The sequence below is a fragment of the Orycteropus afer genome, unplaced genomic scaffold (genome assembly GCF_000298275.1).
Source record: "Orycteropus afer afer isolate SDZICR_OR568_19922 unplaced genomic scaffold, OryAfe1.0 scaffold00106, whole genome shotgun sequence".
NCBI lineage: Eukaryota > Metazoa > Chordata > Mammalia > Tubulidentata > Orycteropodidae > Orycteropus > Orycteropus afer.
This window is the reverse complement of record NW_006921693.1, coordinates 5726738-5750628: the sequence shown is the minus strand read 5'-3', so window position 1 is coordinate 5750628 and position 23891 is coordinate 5726738. Positions and strand designations below refer to the sequence as shown.

Genomic DNA, 23891 nt, shown 5'->3' with positions numbered 1-23891 from the left:
TTGGGTGTTTGGTCTTATAAGACACTGAAAAAACACTTCTTTGCACAAGTTTTGGGCATGACGTAATTAATATCTGACCTTCAAAATATTTATCTACATAGGAAAGCCAAGTGAATGGAACCAAATGTTATCTAATTTCATTAATGCATATTTACATTATTCCACAATTACAGCAGAGAGATTTTAAATATGTATTATGCTATAATGAAAGGACTTCCAAATTGTAGTATTCTAGTGAAAGTATCATCTAATTACAGCCATAGTGGGGACATTTCCATTCAGGATGTATCATAACCTATAAACACAATGCTCATTTTTTAAATGCACTAACACAACATGTAATTATATTAAAAAAATGACTGTGGTAGGAATTCCACCATGTCCTAGTTGGAGGTACTGGTTTCCAGCTCCGCTGAAGTCTCTGCGCAGGGGCAGTGGGAGTTCAGTGGCAGAATTCTTGCCTTCTAAGCGGAAACCCCAGGCTCAATTCCCAGCCAATGCCCTTCATACGCAGCCAGCAGCTACCTGTCAGTGGAGGCGTGCGTGTTGCGAGGATGCTTAACGGGGTTTCTAAAGGCAGGTGGACTGGTAGGAAAGGCGTGGCAATCTAGTTCTGAAACCAGCCAATGAAAGGCCCTACGGCACACAAAGGTCAGCTGGGCAGCCTATCACAGGCTGGCGCAGGGCTGGCTGAGCTTTGTCTCAATGTGCGTGGGGTTGCCATGAGTCTGGGGCCAACTTGATGGCAGCCAGCACCCACCACCAGGGTTCTACGTCCACAAGTTCCGAGGCATGTTGGTGCCGCTTCAATGGACAATGCTTATTCTTTCATCTCCTTCGGGAGTACAGAGGCATGGAAGTTCGTGAGTTGAGTGCGGGGCCTGGCTCTGCTTCCTCCACATGGATCCTGTCTCCAACCTCCTTATTCGTCCCTGGTATTGCCAGCTCCACTGGGCCACCGGGCTCTCTCACCTGGATGGTGAGAGGTCATTTTGAGGGCACATGAACCAGCCCCCCAGAGCAGCCCTAATCCTATTCAAAATGAAACACCATGTGGCTCCTTTCAGCAGTGCCCACTGCTCACCAAAAAGTCCCGGCTCCCTTCACACAGCCTGCCCTGCAAGGCCAGCACGGTCAGCTGGTCCTCAGGCTTCTCCCTCCGGCCCTCACTCTGGTCCTCAGGCCCTTTCATTCCTGCAGGGTCCCTCCACCTTCACACACACTCCGCCCTCCCCACCTGCCTCAGTCTGCCATCCTGCTGCTGCTGCTCCTCAGGTGCCGTCAGGCTGGCTCCGACTCCCAGCAGTCCTACCTGTGACGACAGGATCAAACACCACCCGTGCTGTGCCACTGTCACGGTGTCTGCCTCCCTTGAGTGCAGCGCGGCAGCCACTGTGTCAATCCATCTCACTGCGGGCTGCCGCCATTCCTTTTCTGACCCTCTACTTTACCAACACGAGATCTTTCTCCAGGGACTGGGCCCTTTGGACAATTATTACCAAAGTAATGGGATGAAACATGCCCATTCTGGCCTCTAAGGAGCATTGTGGGTACAGCCAGAACACTATCCTACAAGTCTGGCTATTCTTTCCCTTAAGAAGCACTCTGGGTACAGCCGGAACACTCTCCTGCAGGTCTCGCTTAACCCCTTAATCCCTATTCCCGCTGAGAAAATTTTCTGGCTGTTTTGTTTAAAGCAGATCACCAGGCCTTTCTTCTGAGGCTGTTGGCGGCTGGTGGACTTGAACCCCCAACCTTCTGTTAGCAGCTGAGTGTGCTGTCTGCACCACACAAGGACACCCTGGGCAGCTCAGGACTCTCTTCCGTGAGCTCAGTTCTTTGTAACTATCCTTCATTGCACTCATCCCTGTTCCAAGTTCATATTTACTTTCCTGGTTATTTGACTGATGTCTCCCCCACTGACTGGTCACCCCCACAAGGGCAGAAACCAGGAAGGTTTTAGCCCCGCTGTGTCTGTTCTGCACACTTGCCTGGAAGGCAGCAGGTGCTCAGATATCTGTGGAATGAAGGCGGCACTGATAGAGTAACATGACCTGGGTTAGTTCGCTGCTCTCAACCAGCATGCCCTTAAATGGCCTCACAGTGCAGGGCCAGCAAATTCCAGGACCTCGGAGCAGCCAAAAGAAGGGAGGGGGTGCCTTAAATGGCCTTTCCAGACAAAATTCCTGAGCAGAGAGACTTTCTGGTCTTTTCTGTAAAATCTGTGACACTCTTCAGTGTTCAGAATGGTTCTCCACAGCCAGTTTCCAACCCTGCTTCTGTTCACACTGGGGCATTCCTAAGGAGACAGCCAGTAGTCCCTGATGGCTGCCAGGGAAAGCCACATGACCGTCTTTCAGACACATGCGGAAAAAAGCAAAATTAGTGAGCACCGTGTCACCCCTAAAGGAGGCAGGATATAGATATATTTTTTAATTAAGTAAGGAGACTTTACAAAGTGTTTTGGAATGAAATCAAGATCCCTTATCAGCTTCTCAACAACACCCTTTAGTTTCCTTGAGCTCCACAAAAACGTTTCAAAGCAAGAACTAATACTCCCTTCTGACAGATGAAGGCGGCGGTGGCTCAGGGGTAGAATCCTCAGCTTCCATGCGGGAGACCTGGGTTCGGTTCCAGACAACGTACCTCATACGCAGCCTCCACCCATCTGCCATCGGAGGCCTGTGGTTGCCAGGATGCCAATGGGTTCCTGTGGTGCTTCTCGATTGAGATGGACTGGAGATCCAGCCACCGGAAACCTTCTGGATCACACGGGCTGATACGCAACCGGTCACAGGGATGGCGCGGGACCGGGCGGCATCTCATCCTGTCGTGCACGGGGTCCTCATGAGTCGGGGCTGACTCTACGGGAGCTAATGACACTTGACGGGGAAACTGAGAGTCAGGACCAGGGGGCCACTCCTGGGCACAAGCAGCAGGGAGCCTTGGGTCCATCTCATCCAGAAGCTCACATTCTTGGGACTTTGTGCTCACAGTAAACACAAATCCTGGCAAACAAGTGCTGGGAGCTGCAAGTTCAAAGCTGTAAGTGCCCAACTTAAAAGCCAGTCAAGTGTGATGGAACGCCCAGTGTCCTCCTGCACACACTGACACCCACACAGGGGCCTCCTGGCAGAACCAAGCCAGGTGCCATTTCAGGTAAAAGGCCATTTCAGATGAAAAGCAAACCCACGACACATGGGCCCGGATGGTGTCAGGACTCAGCAAAACATCCCAAGTCATTTCTTTCTCTGAGACAGGCCTACGGGGAAGCCATTAGAATTCCAAGAATGATCTCTGTCTGCTCCTGACACGCACACTGACGTTCTATTTCATTCAAAGATGCTCACTTGCCCGCATCTGTACACTCACGACCAGGCGTCTTACAATCCACGGCAAAGCGTAGGATAATCGGCAGTTATTTTCTCTTTCTCAATGGTGCATAAAATAATGAGACATCTTATAATCACTGACATCCTAAGATTCAATGGAATATGGGCTACAAACACTGAAATAGGCCTGTAAGGTGATGCTGGAGATTAGAACTTGGAATGAAAACTTCTCTTTTGCCTCAAAAGAAAGAATGTGGCTACCTTTATTGTCCTATATGTCTTCCTCTACTGCTTATTATACCTTGTATGTATACATAGATATCAGGAGTATAGATAAGATGTAATTTATGCGGAGAGAAAGTCAGGCCTTTAATGTGGTAGACTAGGTCATGGGTTCCTGCTCCCAGTACAAGCCCACCTCTTCGCCTAGCAGGGAGAGAAGGTAGAAGAGCCGTTTACACCTGGGTGTTTATTGCTGCTGGGTGCCCTGGAGTCAATCTCAACTCACAGTGACCCCACCTGACAGGAAGTGCCCCCATGGAGTTTTCCAGGCTGTGACCTTTACCAGAGGAGGTTGTCAGGACTCTCTCCCCTGGAGCCACTGCATAGGCTCAAACCACCAACCTTTCAGTTAGCAGCCAAGCACTTAACCACTGCACCACCAGGGCTCTTTATTCACGTGGAAGTGAAGCCTTAAAACACAGCAGGCTTGTGTGTCTTTCTGCAGGTTGAGAAACATGTCCTTCCCAAAGAACCCTGCTAATCTGGGCTGGCATCCTCCCCATAGCACCCAACACCCCCTGGATTAAAGATATCATCAAACTGCCATGGTAGCTGCCACACTGCTGGCAGCCACCCTCACCCTTCAACTCCACAGGGCGTGACTGGGTCAGGACCGCCAGTCGCTGGAGCCCCAGCATCCAACGCATGACCTAGCAGGCACCCATCAGCATGTATGGAATGACTGACATGGAAATGAAGCCCAAAGTCAGCTTCCAGCCACACCGGCCCGTGCTCTGCGTGCCCTTATACACTCTTCTCCCTTCTCTACACTTACTCCTTAACCACCCTACCCTTGGTTCAACTTAAGCATCACCTCCTCTTGGAAACTTCCAACTCCCGCACGAAAAACCCAGTCTCTTCCTTCCCTGTTGACCCACAACCTTTTCTTCAAAGTCCACTGGACAACTTCTGTTGACAAGTCATGGTTGTCTGTGAGATGTCTGCATCTTCACCATCCTGCCACACCTTGAGGGTAGGGGCCATTTCTGCATCTGAGCAGCTAACAGAGGCCAGCACAGAAGCGGCATTTACACCAAGATGATGGATGGATGGGTGGATGGGTGGATGGATGGGTGCTTGCTTGCTTCACAGGGTCCATCTGCAGCCAGTCAAGGAGAATGTGGATGAATGAAAGAGATGACACCGGTTATGAATCAATGAGCCCCAGGACACATGTGAATGTGTATGAATTCTAACTTTAGAGAGACCACGACTACTGCCCACCCTGGCATTGGGTCATGCTTTGCATCATCTGTTCAGTGTTCTCTAGGGAGACAACAATCCCTGTGTGCATGCCATTGATAATTCAAACAGGTGCTTCTAATCTTCTGTTCTTTTGCAGGTAGTCGAGGTTAACATTGAGAAAAGCGTCCAGCTCCTGTTTTGGGCCTATACCATGAACAACTCTCTGCTGGCTTCCGGATGCAGCCACGTGGAAGCCAGGTGCACTGCATCTTGACAACAGTCTCACAGGGACACTCTGGGGTGTTGGTGTCTGCTCCTGTAGTCAGCCACTCGGGTCCCGGCCAGCCCCCTGGATGAGCTAGCTGTGCTGGGATGCGGCTTTACTGAAGGCCAGCATCACAACGAAGTGCATTTGCAGCTTCTGGTCTTGGTGGGTCTGCTTGGCTTGTTTCTTACCAAGAATCCTCAGTTAGGAACTGCAGCCAATGAACATCCCAGCCCCTGAGGACGACATGCTTGATCTGCAATGCAGCAGCCCTCTGCAGGAGCGGACTGGGCTAAATTCAAACATCTCTACTGACTGAGTCTGGGATGGCTTCCTAAATGCCAGGCTAGGTCTAGAAGGTAAAATTCTACTGCCCCTGCTTGCACTGAGATGGAGTGAATCTCATTCATTCCCCATCTCCCTGCTACGGCGGGGTGGAGTGCACAGCTCACTGGCAGCATCCCACCATCTTGTGCTTTGTCTTCCTCTTCATTCTACTGCTCTAACCTGGCATTTCCCAGGGCCAGATGGAATACAGGTCAGGAGGTCGCTCTCTAACACCAACTAAAGTTCTTATCTTTTGTAAAAATATACACAGCGAAGGGTACACTATTTCAACAAAGTGACACACACAATTCCGTGACATTGTTTACATTCTTTGAGTTGTGTAACCATTCCCACTACCCTTTTTCAAATGAGTCCAGCACCACTAATGTAAAGTCACTGCCCCTGAGCATCTCATCGAACCTTTCGAGTTGCTCTTGTCAATTTGATTCCCACATGGACGGGTCTCTGAGAGAGCACAGCGCTCAGCATACCTTACTAACGAGGACTAAACTGGTTCAAAGTGGAGTTCTGGGAAAAGTTTTAGTGTGAGGTTGAAAGATGGTCTCAGGGCAATAGTTTTGAGTCCAACCAACTTTTTAAAAGTACTCTCCTGTCCACTGTCACCATGAGGGAGAAGCAGAGACAGCACTGTGTCCCCCACACTGGGCCATCCTGACCCCATCTGCCAAGAGAGACCTGCATGATGTGGGTTTCGTTGTGATATGACAGGATCCAATTCAAAAGCTCTTTAGAGCTGCTCAGCACAAATGCTAAGAGAACACATGGGCACGCTCAGGCAGGGAGACCACAAGGACACCTCACAGACAGCCCCTCCCATTACAAAGAGACAGCCACGGGACTGTGCAAGCAACTCCAAGTCCTAGAAGCATAATCGCCCACAGAATGAGATTCAACATTCAGTCAAGAAGAATTCTGAGCATTGAATTTGCAGATCTGATACCTCTGAAATGAGACATTTCACAAACTCTGGTGAAATAAGAAATACTTTTGACTTTTTAATGAATGATTGGTTTTGAACAGAACTATATTGGTCCTGGAAAGACAAAGTTAAAGATCTTTTGCAAGCTTAATACAACCAAATCTGATGAGAGAATTATTTTGATGAGTTATTTAGGGCGTTTTAGCATGTTCTGTTTGCAATAAAAATATACACATATATGTATACTCATATATACGTGTATGTTTTACATATATATGTATGTTTCAATGCATTTCCTATATAAAGGAGGGTTAAATACTCTGTATTTCTTCTTTCCATGAGTCTAATATTGAATTATGATGATGCAAATGCTCTTAGAATGTTGTGCTAACATCCAAGAAAGAAAATGATTAAAACACACCCACACACGATTTTCTTAAAGTTATGGGAAATTAAGTAGGCACAATTGATTCTTCCAAGCTGGAAGGAAAACTGGGCAGCTAGCACAGGTCTGGACAACCACAGAAAGCTCACAGCAAGGACCACGCCGTGACCAGCCACCAGGGACACAGGATGGTAGACTTACCGAGCACGTCCGCTGGCGGGGGTGCACAGTGAGAAGGGGCAGGAAACACGATTGACACAAAAAGGAAAATAATAAAGTCAAACCGGTATTCCAACAGCAGTCTTACCTTCGTCTCCTGTGTTAAACAGCCCCCGGCTTCCGAGGAATTTATATTGTGGCAACTGAACCTACCATCCACCAAGAGCTGCTGGTCCCTCTCCTGCCTCGCTGAAGGCATGTTTCCTTCTTGTCTACACGGGACCCTTCCTTGTCAATAACCATTCTCCCCAGAGACTGGAGCGAGGTTTTGTCTTGTTTTTCAAACAACTTATTTTCCTTGGGTTTCCGAGGTGGTATCACTACCGAAGTAGGTTGCCCAGTCTTCCTTTCGAGGAGTGGCTGGCAGGTTTGAACTGCCAGCCTTCTGGTTAGCAGTCAAATGCCTTAGGCACTGCACCACCGGAGCTCCCTATTTTATTTTGTTGTTCAGAATACTCACAGTGGAACATATACCAACTCAAGCTCCTACCTGTACAATTCAGTGATGCTGATTACATTCTCCTTTCTTGAGTTGTTCCTCCCCAGTTGACATAAACGCACTGCCATCTATGGGTCCCACCCCTACTCTTCCCAGTTGCTGTTGTCAATCTGATCCCGTATATATAGGTCTTAAAAGAGCACAATGCTCAAGGTGGGCATTCTTTCCTGGTCAAGTGAAACTACTGTTTGGTTTTAAGAGGACTTTGTATTAAAGTTTAAAGATTATCTCAGGGCAATAGTTTTGTGGGCTCATCCAGCCTCCATGGCTCCAGCAAGTCTAGATGTTACAAGAATGAGAAATTCTGTTCTGTATTTTCCCCCTTCTGATCAGGATTCTTCTACAGAATCTTTGATCAAAATGTTGAGTAATGGTAGCTGAGCACTATCCAGCTCTGGTCTGATGGCACAGGAGACATGTAGCAAGGTTTTTAAAAGAGAGATGAAGAGTATCCACCCAGAAAAAGACAATGAAGATCCTTTAACAGGAAAGCATTTCAAGTGTAATTTATTGTCACTTGAAAAGTTACCTGGGGAAACCCAGGGGGATAAGTTGAGGGTAGGGTACAAGTGAAAAAAAAAAGAACAAAGCAAAACAAAACAACAATCAAGACCAAATAATTAAAGAACTGCAAAACAAAACAACAATCAAAACCAAATAATTAAAGAACTTAAAATTTTTAGACTAACACCAAAAAAAAAAAAATAAAATAAAATACTAGTATGGAACTCCATGAGTCTGTTTATAACATTAGCTTTGCAGCTTCCAGTGAAAAATGATTAACTCAGCTACTTAAATGCCAGGCTCAAGGGTTAGCCTATTAAAATGTTCCAGTTCTCTCTTACAAAAACACTTCCCAAGAAACTTTCAGTAGTTACAGACTGAAACAGAAGTCTTCACTATAATTAATTTTTTAATTTAAAGTAATACTATGGGTGTTAGTTAAGGGGAGAAATAAGACTGCTGACTTAGTATATAGCAAGGTGGCAAAAGCCGGTAAACACTACCATACCTCCCACTTCCAGGCCTCTTCTTCCCCAGTAAGATTATGGTCACCTCCAGGGCCCCAAAGGCAATGAGCTGACATCCCGCAGTAGGGAGAGGGCCCAAGAGAGGCCCCTCAAAGCCCTGGGCCTTCGTCTCAGCCCTGCAGCATTTTCCCAGCTCCTGGTTGACTTTGCCCACCCTCAACCCCACCCCTAGCTGGCCTTTTCCTGTGCCCTTGACTCTGGGCCCTGTGCAGTAGACCAGACCTTCTCTGAGGGCAGGGACTATCTCTCCAACCCCAGCTCCTTGCCCAATGTTTACTCCCAGTCCAATAAGCATGCCGCCTACAAAAATGGCCACAGTCAGCCAAACCCAGGGCATATTCCAAGTTGCTATAAAATGATTTTTGAGATAAAAGCCAATTAAAAAATTAAAGGAAAAAAAAAAAAAAAAACAACCCTCAAAAAGTGTTTTTGACACCGCATAACGTGGATGAACTTGGAGGACATTATGCTGAGTGAAATAAGTCAATCACAAAAGGACAAATGTTGTATTAGTCCGTTATTATAACAGTTAAGGAAAGGTTTATCTATTGGAGGAAATTTTCTTTGTTGGTTACCAGGGGTGGAAGGGGAGGGGAGGGAACACTGTTAGACAGATAGAGATAAATATTGATTTGGGTGAAGAGAAGGGCAATGTACCAAATGTGAGTGACCAATATGGCAGCATCGAGGATGAGAAAGACATAGAGAGGTACATGGGAAGTACAGACAACAAATATGAACCCTTTTGCATACACAGTACTGAGTAGTCAGTGAAGGCAAACATGGGTATATGGACGGATAGATAGGTGGACAAGCTAAATGATTAGGTATGTCTACGAAATGGGGAGTGTATCCAAGATCATATACAGGGTTGGCAGACAATGGTCCTATAAGTTTATGTGAATGATCAGAATCCCCAGGTATATAGTAGCGCTGACAAGGGGCAAGGTTGTAGTCACTGCTTGGTCACAGCCAGCTACCCAGAGCGACCGAGTAGTTGAACCTGTGGGCTTGGGACCATAGTCACAGGGGACATCAAGCTCAACCAGCATAACATACTATACAAAACATTGTTCCACCTCCTACTTTGGTGAGTAGCGACTGGGATCTTAAAAGCTAGCAAACTGCCATCTAGATGCAACAATGGGTCTCTCCTTGTCAAGAAGAAAGAAGAAAACCAAAATTAATGGAAACAATCAGTCCTAGCGACTGGTACACCATCCGATCTGCAACCTATACAACTATGAGACCAGAAGAACTAGATGGTGCCCAGCTACCACTGCCATCCACTTGGAAGGGATGTAGGAGATCCTGCACAGAGAGGGAAAACAATGTGGAACAAAACTCAAAATCATTTGGAGGCAAAAAAAAAAAAAAAAAAAGAAGAAGGTGGAGACCAGGTTTGCTGGTCCAATAGAGCCTGGTGGAACCACTGAGACTATGGCCCCTAGCTGCCCTTCAGGTCTGGAATTGAACCCACACCTGTGGTTTCCAGCCAAACAAAGTACAGGCATGTGAGTTAAACATTTACCTCAAGTAGACACATGCCCTGGAGAGAACAATCATGGGAGAAGGAAGGGCTGCTTATGCACAGGGAGACAGCTCAGGGGGCAGGAGAGTATGGAGGGATGGACACTGGGAAGAGGTAACTATGGGGAGGAAGTGGGAGGGGAGCTGTTGCATTGTGGTAAACTGTGGTCAATGACATGTGACAAAGTATATGTGAACCGCTGTATGGAAAGTGAATTTGCTCTGTAAATCTTCACCCAAATCAAAAAAAAAAAAAAAAGTGTTTTTGATGGAAATATTTAAATGCTTTTAGATTATAAATGATCTCTCTCCATTGTATTATATAGTAAAAAAGAGTTAAATAAGGAGTGTGCTAAAGGTGGTATTTGTAGAGTGAGAAGCCGGGTAAATGAGTCACAGACAGAAATGATGTTCCAGATCATCTGCAAAGGACTGTGCTGAACCCAGGCTTAGGTGCACGGGAGCTTCGGACATTTTGAAAAGAAGAATCAGAAGGCTATTTAGACCAAAGATCACAGTTTTTGATAAAGCTATGGAAGAATAATGCTTGATAATCTCCTGAAAATATATTTAAAAGGAAGTGGTTGTTTGGTTGTTTAAATCAGACGCAACTCTATCACTTCTACAGAAAAAAAAAAAAAAAAAAGTGCAGCCAAAGTATTCATCTGTACTACTACCTGGTGTAAATCTTGGAAAGAACACACTAATACTTTCATAAACTGGAGTCTGAGAACCTACTGTTTGAAGGAGATGAACCAGATGCCTCAAGAGATGTTCTAGAAGCCCTTGGGGGGTGCAAATGATTAAGCACAGAACTACTAGCCGAGAGGCTGGCAGTTCGAATCCACCCAGAGGCAAGTGAGAAGCCAGGCCCAGTAATCCCCTCCCAAAGGGTCAGAGCCATTAAACTATGGAGCAGTTCTACTCTGTATGCATGGGTCACCATCAGTCGGAGTCAACTCAATGTCAACAAACAAGTGGTGATCCAGGACAACTACAGGTAACCAGACCTAAAACAACTAAGCGTCAAATGACCAGGTTCCTCCAGCCCTCGGCTTTTAGGGTTTCCAGCCAACTCACTTGCTTTCTACAAGAGCTCTCCTCCACAAGAACGCAGTGAGAACAATGCCCCTACATCTTCCAGACATTCCATTCATTCATTCCACGCGTCCACCCCAAAACACACCAGTGTGAGACCTGGTCAGAAAACACGCTCATAGTTTAGATACATTTTTTATAAAGGAAAGAAATAAAACTTGGTTTTCAGGCTGTACCTTGGAGAAACTAGAAAGTCATCCAGAACATTCCAAACTACTGATCTGACTTGGCTTGTAAATGCAAGTACGCCATCGTGGTCACCATGTCTGGAAAGGACACTGATGCCTGAGATTGCCAGATGTGTGGCTGCAGCGGAAAAGACGGACACTTCAGAAAACCCTAACCACAGCCTACATTCTCTCAGCCTTCAGGCCCAAGCACCCCAAGAAATATCAAAATCAAACTCCAAGTATTCCTGAGTCCCAGAGCCAGAAGCATCTGTTCATGTAAGACAGTCAAGGACCCTGTGGGTCCCGAATTTTTTTATCTGGCACTTTGATGGGAGTATGCTCTTCTCCTTGGCAGCCTGCACCAGTGCTGGGCATGTCTAACTGCCAGAAACTTCCTTGTACGATGCATGGCAATCAACTTATCAGGCTTCACCTGTAGGTCCAAGTTCCACTAATTGAACAATGCCCATCACTGTGAGTGACAGACAAGAACAGGTTCAGCTTTCTTGCAGAATCCAGACACAAGGATTCTCATGCAGCCAACATGAAGGCCTCTGAAAGGGGAACGCTGGAAAAGCTAAGGGAAAACAGCTACTTTCCATTTCACCAAACTCCCAACCCTTTTCCAAGGCATGCGAATTCAACCCTGTACCATTCCTTCAAGCCCGTAACCCTTCCTATCTTCAGGCTGCCATGCCTGGCAGCTGGCTGGAGTTAAGCTCAGAATTCCCACCATCCTGCCCTTCCCCTGGGCCTCCACTTTGATAGAATATGGTGGCGATTGCTACTTAAAAGATATTTCCCTCTAGACTCACTAAAATGCTACTGGCCATAACCCATGTTACTAGTCAAACACTAGCTCCCAGTGCTAGACAAGATGCAAACTAGAGCACCAGACCCCAAAGACACTACATCAGCGTCAATGCTGACAGATAATCTGATCGTGGGTGAAAATTTTGCTTTTATCTTGAAATGGTTCCATGGTTTTCATAAGAACTAGGGGGACGTATTTATAGAAATGCCAGAGCTTAAAAACTTCATCCTGTCCCCATGTTCCTCAATGAAGCCCCTTCCATCTCTCTAGATGTATCTTCTCTTAATTCCAAATGGGAATGGCCTGTTTAGGAAAGAGGCAGGTGGAAATTTGGTTTTGGGGATGTCGACCTGAAAGAAAGGTGGGTGTCTTAAATTAATACAAAACTCGGGGGGTGGGGGCAGAAGAGTGCTGGTTTCCTTCTACATAGCAACTTGACTGAAAACCCATGTCTTGACATGATGTCAAGAAGAATAATCTGGAAGTAACGTCACCTTACAACTTAAGATTCCCGACATCCAGGTTTTTGAAAAATGTTATGAATGTCTGCAAAGTGGTTATAGTTAGATTTTTCTTCCCAAACTCCCAGCCCATGCCAGAAGAGCAAAGGTGGGTTTCAGATCTGGAAATTAAAGGGCTTTGTGAATGATGATAAAGGGGGAGTGGGAGGGGCACCTCGCGTGGTCTGTTTCCTCATTGAGAACTAGTGCACTCCCACCCTCATGAACACCATGAAAGTCCCTCTACAGCAATGACTCCCAGTTCTCATAGCAGCCACTTCCAACGCTCTCACAAGACTTAATAAAGGGTTTAGGAGATGATAGGCTGTGAAAGATGGAAGAGAAAATGGCATAATTTCTGTAATAATTACTATAGCACATTTGCATAAAGGCTTTCATGCATCGTGCAAAGGCTTCCAAGAAATTTAAGGGTTCCATTATAATGCACAATAGGCAAAGAAACTGTCAAATTCTGGAGACAAAGGGGAGGGGAGGGAACAAGTCACGCACTACTTTGCAAGGGACTCCAATGGATATATATTCTGTGCTTGAAGAACTTAAACTAAGAGAGATGCTATCTGCTCCCATCTGGCTTCAGGACTATCAGACGTGAGGACGATACACACCTTCCACTCCAAAGACCAGTCTAGCACATGTTCACTTTCTTAAAGTAATAAGACTAATGACAGAATTAAAAGAGGAGAAGGAGCTAAGATGCCAGCTCTGACATACCACCCTGTCCCATTACAACAAAGACCCCTCTGTGGTAGTCGTGTGCCAACTTGGCTGGGCCCGGTTGAGTGGCTGGGCAGCTGGATGTAGTTATTCCCCTTGATGAGGTTGGCAATCAGTTCCACGGTGGAATCTACTGGAGCAGGTGAGTAGCTGCCTTAGGGATGTGGGCTGCTTCCAACATGTAAGAAGCAGCTTTGAGAAAGGTCTCTAGATACGGCATGCTTGGACCCGCATGTAGCTGTGTCACTGTTCAGCAGCCTGCCATGTTGCCCTGCCAATCTTGGGACTCTTAATGGACTTGAATCAATGGCCTGTCATGTGGTTTGGTAATATCGGGACTGTGCCTTGTTACTTGTTGACCTTGGGTTTATTGGCCTCAGCAGCCAGCACTGCCTAAGTAAAGAAAAGCCTCCAGTTTCTGTGGGCTGGGAGCAAGAGGCAGAGCTGAAGCCCAAGATCAAGGGGCTTTCACCCAGCCCCTAGAGCCTGGCACTTTGAACTTGGACTTCTAGTCTCCCAAACTGTAGGAGAACAAACTCTTGGTTGTTCAAGCATCCCATTTGTGGTAAGTCTGTTAGCACAGCACTAGGTAAGCCCGCCCCACCCAGGCCCACCTCTGTACCTACTTTTTGGCTCCCTCCCTGCTCTGCGATCGTCTGAGTCTTGAGTTATCGCAGCTCCCTGCACTTTCCTTCCTTAGGTCTAGCTCATGGCCAGCTCACCTTGCTCCACTCCGCATTTGTCTACCTGTGTCTCTGTCTTACTGGGGATTCTGTGAAGTGCTGTCCTGTGCTCCTCACCCCTGCATTGTATCAAAATGGCCACCCCATGCCAGGCCACCAGGTGCCCAATGGGGCACCTCTGCTTTGTATCTCTCCTTACTCACTACTTCATTCAGTTTTTTCCTTTCAATGTGGTGTTTAACCTAATTTTTCATCCTTTCATTTGATGCTTAGGGTTCTAGGATTATCAGGAACCACAGAGAGACTGCACTTGCCCAGCAGTGCACTGGCACCAGCACTGGTGACCAGAGACCAGAGGAGGGTGCTCTTCCACCCCTCCCCATCTGGCAGCCATTGATGCCCACTCTGCTGCTCCTCCCTCAACTGTCTCCTCTGTCCGGCGGCCCCCAACTGCCCTGATCCCCCAATGACCAGCAACATGCCCACTGCTTCCACGGTCAGTGGTGCCCTTTCTCATGGACTGTAAGCAACATGTCCACTGCCTCTATGGCCAGTGGCACGGGCTCTCATGGACTGTGTACCACATCCTGCCACCTCCACGACTGGGGGCATGTGCTCACCGTTGCAGCATTTCCCCAATGGCAGGGGCATGTGCTCCCTCAGATCAGGCACCATGTGCCCATAACTCTCATGGCTGGTGGTGCATGCTTGTGTCTGTTACTGCCCCTCACTCCCAACCCAGTCAAGTGGTGGCAGGCTGCCTGGACACGGCACGGGCCACGTTCCACGTTCCTCCTGCCCGCTGACTCAGCTGTGATGCTGTAGGCCACTCCACCCTTCCTGCTTGTCACCCCAGCTGAGCTCCACCTCCCCTTCCCCCTGCCCAGGTAAAGGCAGCAGCAGCGTGACTACACATATGCCCATTTGCTGCTCCCTTCACTCCCTCTCCGTAGGCAAGAGGTGGAGGTGGCACAACTGTGTGTGTAACTGCCCACCACTTTTCCCCAACCTCCCTGACCAGTCAGGTGTGGCTACCATGCACACATGTGCTGACCTGTGCCCTGAGCCCCACACAGCCTAGCAAAAGGCTGTGACAGTGTGACCTCACAGTGTGACCTGCTTCCCTTCCCCTTCCCTGCTTGCCTTAATCAATGTTCACGCTGCCCCCTCCATCCCACCTGACAAGGGTGACAAGCATACAACTGCACACATGCCAATCCATCACTCATATCACCTCACACCATGTTGGACGTGGCAGCAGAGAGACTGTGCACACACACGCCCGCCACTCACTCCCTCTACCTAGCAGGAGGTGGTGACTGCATCCCCACCAACAAGTCACACCCACCACACCTGCTGCCCAGCTCACTAAATAGGTGCCACCACACACTCCTGCACCACTGGATCAATGACAGACAATTGTCAACATCTGGCCAGCCCACCTTTAGCTGCTCCACACAACCAGTGACTAGAGACCCGCACCCATACCCCTCCTCCACTATCCCACACGCCCAGAGACAGGTGATGCGCATCTCAGTGCTGCCAGATTAGCAACCAGTATTACCACCCCACCCTGTCCACCTGGATATATCAAAACAAAACAAAAAATCAGGGTGAAGCAAACCAACATACAATCAAGAAGCAAATATAATAACACCCACAATGGCTCAGAGACGCAGACACTTCAAGTCACACAAAGACACATGACAAGCTGGCTTGAGCAAGTGACCAAAATACAGGGCTAGGAAACCTTCCTGAGGAAGAAATGACAATGAAACTACCTGGTAAGGAAGTCAAAACAATTATATTTAGTGTCCTTAAGCAGATTGAGAAAGAAATCAAGGAAAACAAAGACAAATCCAAGGAAATCATAGACCAAAATCAAGGAAAACAGAAAACTCTAGAAGAGTTCAGGAAAGCAATACAAGAAAAAATTGACAAAATAAGCAGACACTTAGACACCATACAAAAACAGCAAATAGAGGTCCAGAAGACAAACACTAAAATTTTAGAAATAGGTACCACATTGGGAGGACAAAGGAGCAGAACTGAATCAATGGAAGACAGAATCAGTGAAATAGAGGACAGATTCTTTGATATCAATCTGTTAGAGGAACAATCAGAAAAAGGAATGAAGAAAAATGGAGAAATCCTAAGAGTTCTGTGAGATACCATTAAAAGGAATAAATTTGTGTGATCAGAATTCCAGAATAGGAAGAGATTTTAGAAAAGCACAGAGAAAATTGTTGAAGATTTGTTGGCAGAAAAACTTCCCTAATATCATGAAAGACGAAATGCTATCCATCCAAGACGTTCAATGAACCCCAGATAGGATAGACCCCAAAAGAAAATCACCAAGACATGTCATAATCAAACTTTCTAAAACCAAAGACAAAGAAAGAATCCTGAAAACAGCTTAGGATATTGGAATGTTACCTACAAAGGGAAACCAGTAAGACTAAGCTCTCATTTCTCAGCAGAAATCAGGCAGGCAAGAAGGCACTGGGATGACATATACAAAATCCTAAATGAAAAAACTGCCAACACCAAGAAGTATACTGTCCCTCAAATATGACAGCAAAATTAGGTACCTTCCAGATAAACAGAAATTAAGGGAATTTGTATAAACCAGGATCAATCTTATAAGAAATGATGAAGGGAGTCCTTCAAAAAGAGAACCAACAATGTCAGACAACAGCCTGAGATTAAGACACACAATCACATCACCTGGAAACTAACCCAGATACAGAAATTTCAAAGATAAAACAAAGTTACAAGACTGAAAATAGGGAGAGATGCCAATCTGTAAACAACAAGTACAAAGTGAAAAGATGGAATTAATGGTGTAGTTATAGAACTTCCAGATGGAGAGGAAGTCAAGATGGTATCAAGACAGAACAGGCTGTTTTAAACTTAGGAAGATAAAAATAGATTTCAGGGTAATCACAAAGAAAATCAGCAAAACTTCCCACCAAAATAATAAAGAAACTCATTAGCAACAAAGGAAATTGAAAGAAAACCCATAAACAAATGAACTGAGCACAGAAAAGTATATGGAACAAGGAAATCATCAACATGACCAAAAAAGAAAAAAGCACAACAAAATGACAGCAGTAAATTCCTGCCTATTGATAATTACACTGAATGTAAATGCATTAAATAGCAAAGAAATGGAAACAACCTAAGTGCCTATCAACAGATAAACTATGGGATACACACACACAATGGAATACTATGCAGTGTTAAAGAATCATGATGAATCTGTGAAAACACTTCATAACATGGATGAACCCAGAGGACATTATGCTGAGTGAGATAAGTCAAAATCAAAAGAATAAATATTTTAAGAGACCAGTATTAAAAAAAGTCAAGAAAAGGTTTATACACAGAAAGAAACATTATTTGATGGTTATTAGGGATGGCTGGGGAAGGGAAGGAAAAGCACTAACTAGAGAGTAGACACCTATCAACCTGGGTGAAGGGAAAGGCAATCTACAAAAGGGGAAGGTCGCACAAAATGACCAAGGCAAAGGAAGACACTGGGAGAAACACAAGAGTTAAAGCAACAAAGGTAAATACTATTATGTACACAATCCTGCAGTAACAGTATCAACAAACAATAGTTTATGAGTGGACAGGTAGCTATGCAAGCTGAACAGGTGTGGGGTGGCCTATGGGAGTACACCCAAGAGTATAGATAGATTTGGGAGAGGATATTTCTATATGTGTAGTTGTATGTGCTGCAAACAGATCTATGTACACAGGTACAGCATACAGGGGGTAAAGTTATGAAAACTTCTTAGCCATAACCAAACAGCCTGGAGGGACTGAGACACCGAGAATGGAACCATAGTCTCAGGGGACTTCTAGGTCAATTGCCATAACATACTCAACAAAGACAATGTTTAACACCCTCCTTTGGTGGGTAGCGACTAGGGTTTTAAAAGCTTAGGAGCAGCCATCTAAGATGCAACTATTGGTCTCTTCCTATTAGGAGCAAAGAAAAGTGAAGAAAATCAAAGACTCAAGGAAGGAATTAGTCCAAAGGCCCAAGGGACCACATGAACCCCAGCCTCCATTAGCCTGAGACCAGAACTAGAAGGTGCCCGCTACTGGTACCGACCACTCAGATTGGGATGACAATACAAAGTCCTGGACAGAATGGGAGAACAACATAGAATAAATTCAAAATAATAAAAAAAGCAGGCTTACTGGTCTGATAGAGACTGGTGGGACCCCTGAGACTATGGCCCTTAGACACCTGTCAAACCTGGAACTGAATGCACCCCCGGGGATCACCTTTCAGCCAAGACATACATACTAAGGAAACAAACAACACCCGTGAGAACATACTCCTCAGAACAATCAACTTTAGGAGACCGGAAGGGTAGCATCTGCCTAAAAACAAAGCTCAGAGGGCAGGAAGGGACGGGAAAGAAGGCTGAATGGATAAGGGAAACCAGGGAGGAGGAGGAGTGCTGTCATACTGTGGGGACTGCACCCAACGTCACAAAACAAAACGTGTATAAATCCTTGAACGAGAAACTAATTTGCTCTGTAAACTTTCACCCAAATGAAAATAAAATGTTGCTGAAAAAGAAAAAGTTACCTTTTTTTGCTTTCTTCTGCAGTTTCAGTGTGTCTGAGGACTTCTTTTTTATCTCTTGGCGTGCTTTCTTATATTCTAAGAGAAAGCAGAATATTGAACAATTTGATAGCTTTGCTTAACAGAAAATATTTTAGGAGCAAGCATGACTATCATCACAGAAAGCACACACTATGATGGGGCATAAGCAGCTTTTGTCATGATGACATTTTATAAGAAAGGGGCTTTAAATTGAAATGAAAAGCCACAAATTCATGACAGTCTCTTCCTATAATAATCACTAATACCAGTCTTTCTGAAAGACATCATTTGGGAATATTTGAATAAAAATTATTCATTTGTCAATGTATTTTTATTCAAATTTTCATTCAATTGTCAATGACAATTGGCAGCTGTCAGTTCAAGTACCACGAAAGATTTTCAGTATCTCCTTTCCCAAGGCCTACCTCCATAGAAATTCACTTAAAAAGAATCCCATGTAGGGAAGAAGTTGGCTAGACACCACAATTACTCAGAGTGTTGGTGCCATTTCCTTAGAAGCTCCTTCTCATACCATCAAGGTCCTCAACAGTTCCCTAAACTAGTCACAAAGACTGCCTCACCTGCCCAAGGCAGCATGCAAAGAGAATGGCCAGGTCTGGGCAGGTGACACAAGGTTAGCTTGTACCATTCAAAGTCTGGTTTTCAAAATGAGCTGAAATGCCATAGGTAGGAATCTGGCATCTAAGCTTTCTATTACAATCGCTTTTCATTCAGCTGATCACAGTTTGTGCCCCTAACAGATCAGGATGCTCTGAGATGTTTCAAAGCCCCAAAACAGCACCAAGTTTTGCAATGGTGACCTTTGACAACACTGAATACCTCCAGGAGACGCAGGACAAGGCAAGCCCTTAGCTGTTTGGGGTGTTAGCCACAAACCCCTAGGAGGGCCCAGGCAGCAGCCGGTCGAGTCCTCTGCTCTTCCCAGAGTTCTGCTCTGGGTCAGACGTCTGCCCTGTACCTTTTGCATGGTCTTTATCCAGCTGGTTTGCCACTTTCTTCCATTCTTCCATCTGTTCTTGAAGTGGGTTTATAAGGCAGTCAATTAGAGCGCTTTAACCAAAGAGAGGAAGAAAAGGAGAAATGAGAGCTCACAGATACATTCTGTTGTCAGGATTTACACTTGGTTGTCAGAACATACCTAAATCACAATTACCTGAAGCTAGAAAATGCAGAATAATCTCCCATCTGAATGTGGGCTGGATGCAAAGTTCCTATCTAACTCTCCCACCTTCCAACTTTGGAACAGCTTTGTCCTCAGAAGGATGTTCAATGACTACCAAGAAGCTGTAAATGGGAGCGGTTGGAGCAAACCCACTTCTCCTTTCCTGTTTAGAGTCCAGTCCCCATGTAAACAAGCAAAGTTACAGATCAGTGGGTCACTTGCTGGCTGCATAATAGGGACCCACTTGGAGAACTTGACAAAAGCAAAGATGCCTGGGCAGCACCCCATACATATACCAGGAACCTTGAGAGGGGGGTCCCAGCATGACTGTATTTTAAAAACACTGCCCCTACCCCAAAAAATGACCCACAGGATACTGACATGCACCTATGATTGTAAGCAGGGCTTTGAACCAGTTTGAATCAGTTCAGTCATGGCTGATGACATGAAATTGAAACAGACTGGAATTTTCAAAATTTGGGGAAGCGGAACACTAACTGTAATGGGAAAAATTGTGGGTCAAAGCCCTGGAACGGGAGACTGGGAAGAAGTGTAGTGAGCCCCTTCAAGTGCCTAATGCAGGAAATGGGATTACTGCCAGGACTGTGGAGAGTGACCCACATCCAAAGAGGTAGTCAGCTGCCAACTTTGAGCAGGGCATTGCTACTTCAGACCCTGCTGCTCAGGAGATTTGGTTGCTATGCAACGTGCACGCTGCCCTTGTTTTCTAAAAGCAAGATTAACTTTCTAGTAAGGCAATGACCTGTAATTTTTTTCCCTTCAGTTATGGTTCTAGTTCACCTGCATTTTACAAATCCAGGTCCATTCTGGTTTTGCTCCATCAGCCATGACTAAACAGGGAAGAACAGGTCAGAAGCCCTGATTATAAAGCCATGGATACAGACTGACTGCGGAGAGCCCGGGGAAAGAGGAGTGAAGAGATAGTTTTCAAGCGTGAGCTTCTGAGTCTTTGAGGGTGAAGGTACCCTTGGGGCATCCCTTTATCTGGTGCAGTCTCCCAGAGAGACCATATTTAGGCAAGTGGAAAGGAGGCTCCTCCCAACAGGAATCGTGCAAATCATGGAACTATGGTTTTTCACCTGGGCGATGGAAGAAAAATTGGCCCATTCCTACCTCAGAAAAAAATTAGAAAATATCTATAAATAGTTCTCATTTCACTGACGAGAGCTCCTAAAAAGTCACCCTCAGACCCTGTCATGGCCCCGAATAAACCAGCTTCTTTCAAGCCGTCTCCGACTCATGGCAACCTCAAGCAGTCAGAGTAGAACTGTGCTTCAGAGGCTCTGCAATGGCTGATTTTCTGGAAGATCACCAGGACTTTCTTCTGAGGCACCTCTGGGTAAATTCAAACAACCAGCTTCTTGGTTAGCAGCCAAATGTGTTAACAGTTTGCACCTGGATCTCCTGACAGTCACATCCATCCCAGGTCTTGGCATGACTTCCCTGCTTTCTTATTAGGGCCTTCCTTTCCCGCCAACCACCTTCTCTCATCCATCAACATATTCACTCCCTCACTTGTTTCAGGTCTTCGCCCAAATGTTTCTCCTCCCTGACCACCCCATGTCACACCACTGCCACCCAGCCTATCTCCCTGTTTTTCTCTCCACATCACTCATCTCTGCCTGACCAAACCAAATCCACTGGCATCGAGTTGATTCTGACTCCTAGTAACCCCCACTGGGTTTCCAAGAAGCTCTGGTGGCATAGTGTCTATGGCATTTGATTGCTAACCAGAAGGCTGGTAGTTCAAAGCCACCAGCCACTCCTCAGAAGGAAGATTGGGCTATCTACTTTTGTCATAATACCATTTCAGAAACCCAAGGAGGGGTTGCTATGAGTTGGATCTGATGTGATGGCAGTGAGTTTGGTTTTTTTGGTTTTTGGTTTCCAAAGCTCTAAATCTTTAAGGAAGTAGATTGCTTCATATGCCGCCCATGGAGCAGCTGGTGGATTTGAACCGCCAACCTTCTGGTTAGCAGCCAAATACCTTACCCCCTATGCCACCAGAGGCTGACATTATTGCAGGGTTATTTAAGGTATACAGCATAAGCCCTGTGAGAGCAGGTACATGACTCCTATCCACTGCTATACTGCTATATTTCATATACCTAAAACAGTGTCTGACACAAAGATACTCAGTTAACAGAGGTTGGTGAACTGGGGGTTCTCTCATCATAAAAGCAGGGTGAGGCACCACAGGGCTGGCATGAAAATAAACAAGGTGACGTGATCTGAGGAAGCAGCTTCTAAGCTGTAGAGCCCCGCAGACGTGAGCGAGAAGGAAGGGAGCCCACAGCCCACCTCGCGCTGCTCAGGTGTTTTTGGCTCTTTCACTTTGTGAACTTATCTCATAATGCTTCAGCTAGGCATCACTACTCCCGTTTCACAGGGTCTGAGCCCTCAGCCTGAGAGTGCTGCTGTTGGGTGGAATTGGTTTTGATTTATAGGGACCCGAGTGACAGAGCGGAACTGCCCCATGGGGGTTTCTAGGCTGTAATCCTTACAAGAGATGGCCACGTCTTTTTCCCACAGAGACGCTAGGTGGGTTCTAACTGCCCATCTTGGGGTTAGCAGCTGAGCACGTCACTGTCCGAGTCACTGCCAGCTCCACCCATTCTGGATGCACGGAAGCCAGACAAGAGCCGGTCTGGGAGCTGCTCCGACCCACTGTGGGTCTGGAGGAAACACCGAGGAGGCGGCCGGGGCAGACTGGCCCGTCTCCCCCTCCTGTCCTGCAGCACCTCCTCTTAGGAGGGTCCCCAGGGTGCTGGGGGTCGGGGGCGTTAGCAGGAGCAGCAGCTCACCTCCTAACCCAGAGGGAGGGTGAGAAAGACACATTCAGGAGCCGGACGCGATCCTGCAGGGAATGTAGGGCCCCAGGGCAGGGACTCAGGCCACCTGTTCTCCCTGTGTCCCCAGGGCCGAGACTAGCGTCTGGGCTGTAGCAATAGCCAATACATCCCTGTTCCATGACTGCGTAGAGCTGAGGAAGAAGAGGGGCAGGAGGCCGAAGTGCTGCAGGAAACCGCTTCTGCTGAGTTACGCTACACGCCATTGCTCCTCTACCTATGACCAGCAAGGCGGCCATCCGCCCCCCAACGCCCCTCACCTGGAAAACTGCCTCAGCTTGGCTTCGATGCTTCTATGCCTCATGCACATCCTGGTGAGGGCGGAGCCAATCTCCCTGGTGCCACCTGAAAAAGCAAGAGAGGCGAGGCTGAGGGCTGAGGGCCGAGGGCCGAAGGAAAGCTGAAACGGAACCAGGTCTCTCCAGCCCGAGGCGAAGCCGGTGGCTTTCAACTTCTGACCACGGCCCCCTGGAGAAGACAGGTATTTAACATCAGGACTCAGAGCTCATGTCTCATCTGTGTATTTCCACTTAAATACACACAGACCCACTCATGAATGTTGTTGCTGCTAAGTGCCATCGAGTCGGCCCCAACTCATAGCCACCCCTCCTTAGGTTTCCAAGGCAGTATCACTAGGGAAGTAGATTTCCCCACCTTCCTTCCGAGGATGGATATATACATATAAACACACCCATCTACCTGTGGTGATGGATAGGTATGTCACCAAAATCCAAGGTAACTTCACTCTGGGAGACTCTGACACCTCCTACTCTATCTGACTTTTTATAAATGCAGATCACGATCCAGATATTGATTTGACACCCCACTGATTAGTCCCGAGTTTGATCAAGATGGTATCTGAGTTTAAGGACAAGCTGTAGATTTCCCCCTGACTTCTGAAAAGTATTCCTCTTAACATTGTTTAGAACAGCTCCTCAGGCAACATCAGCTAATTATTTCAGTAACACGTGTTCCAGAATTTAAGAAATGCAGAGAAGAGCAAAATGAAGGCGAATGAAAATATGAGAATTATCTTGGAAATGGGTTCGAGTAAACTCGGCAAAAAATGGTCATCAGGAGATGGCTGCGGGACCGGAGGGGTGGTCTGATTTTCCTGAAATTCTTGTCATACTTTCCCTGCCACACACCCTTTTCTGAGGTGGTTTGAGAAATCGCCTCTTCCTTCTCCCCATGGAAACAATGCTTCAGTCAGCAT

The 23891-nt window shown here is 46.4% G+C and overlaps 1 protein-coding gene across 1 annotated transcript in view; it reads right to left on the bottom strand.

Annotated features, from left to right (window-relative positions):
- Nucleotides 1-23891, bottom strand: part of MTSS1 (MTSS I-BAR domain containing 1) — a 232930-nt gene that overhangs the window by 20500 nt on the left and 188539 nt on the right. The window contains exons 4-7 of the mRNA XM_042781324.1: nt 22936-23020; nt 19602-19693; nt 18605-18679; nt 6918-6929 (exon numbers count right to left, since the gene is read on the bottom strand). Of these exons, the coding sequence (XP_042637258.1) occupies nt 6918-6929; nt 18605-18679; nt 19602-19693; nt 22936-23020 (264 nt within the window). The remainder of the gene's footprint in view (nt 1-6917; nt 6930-18604; nt 18680-19601; nt 19694-22935; nt 23021-23891) is intronic.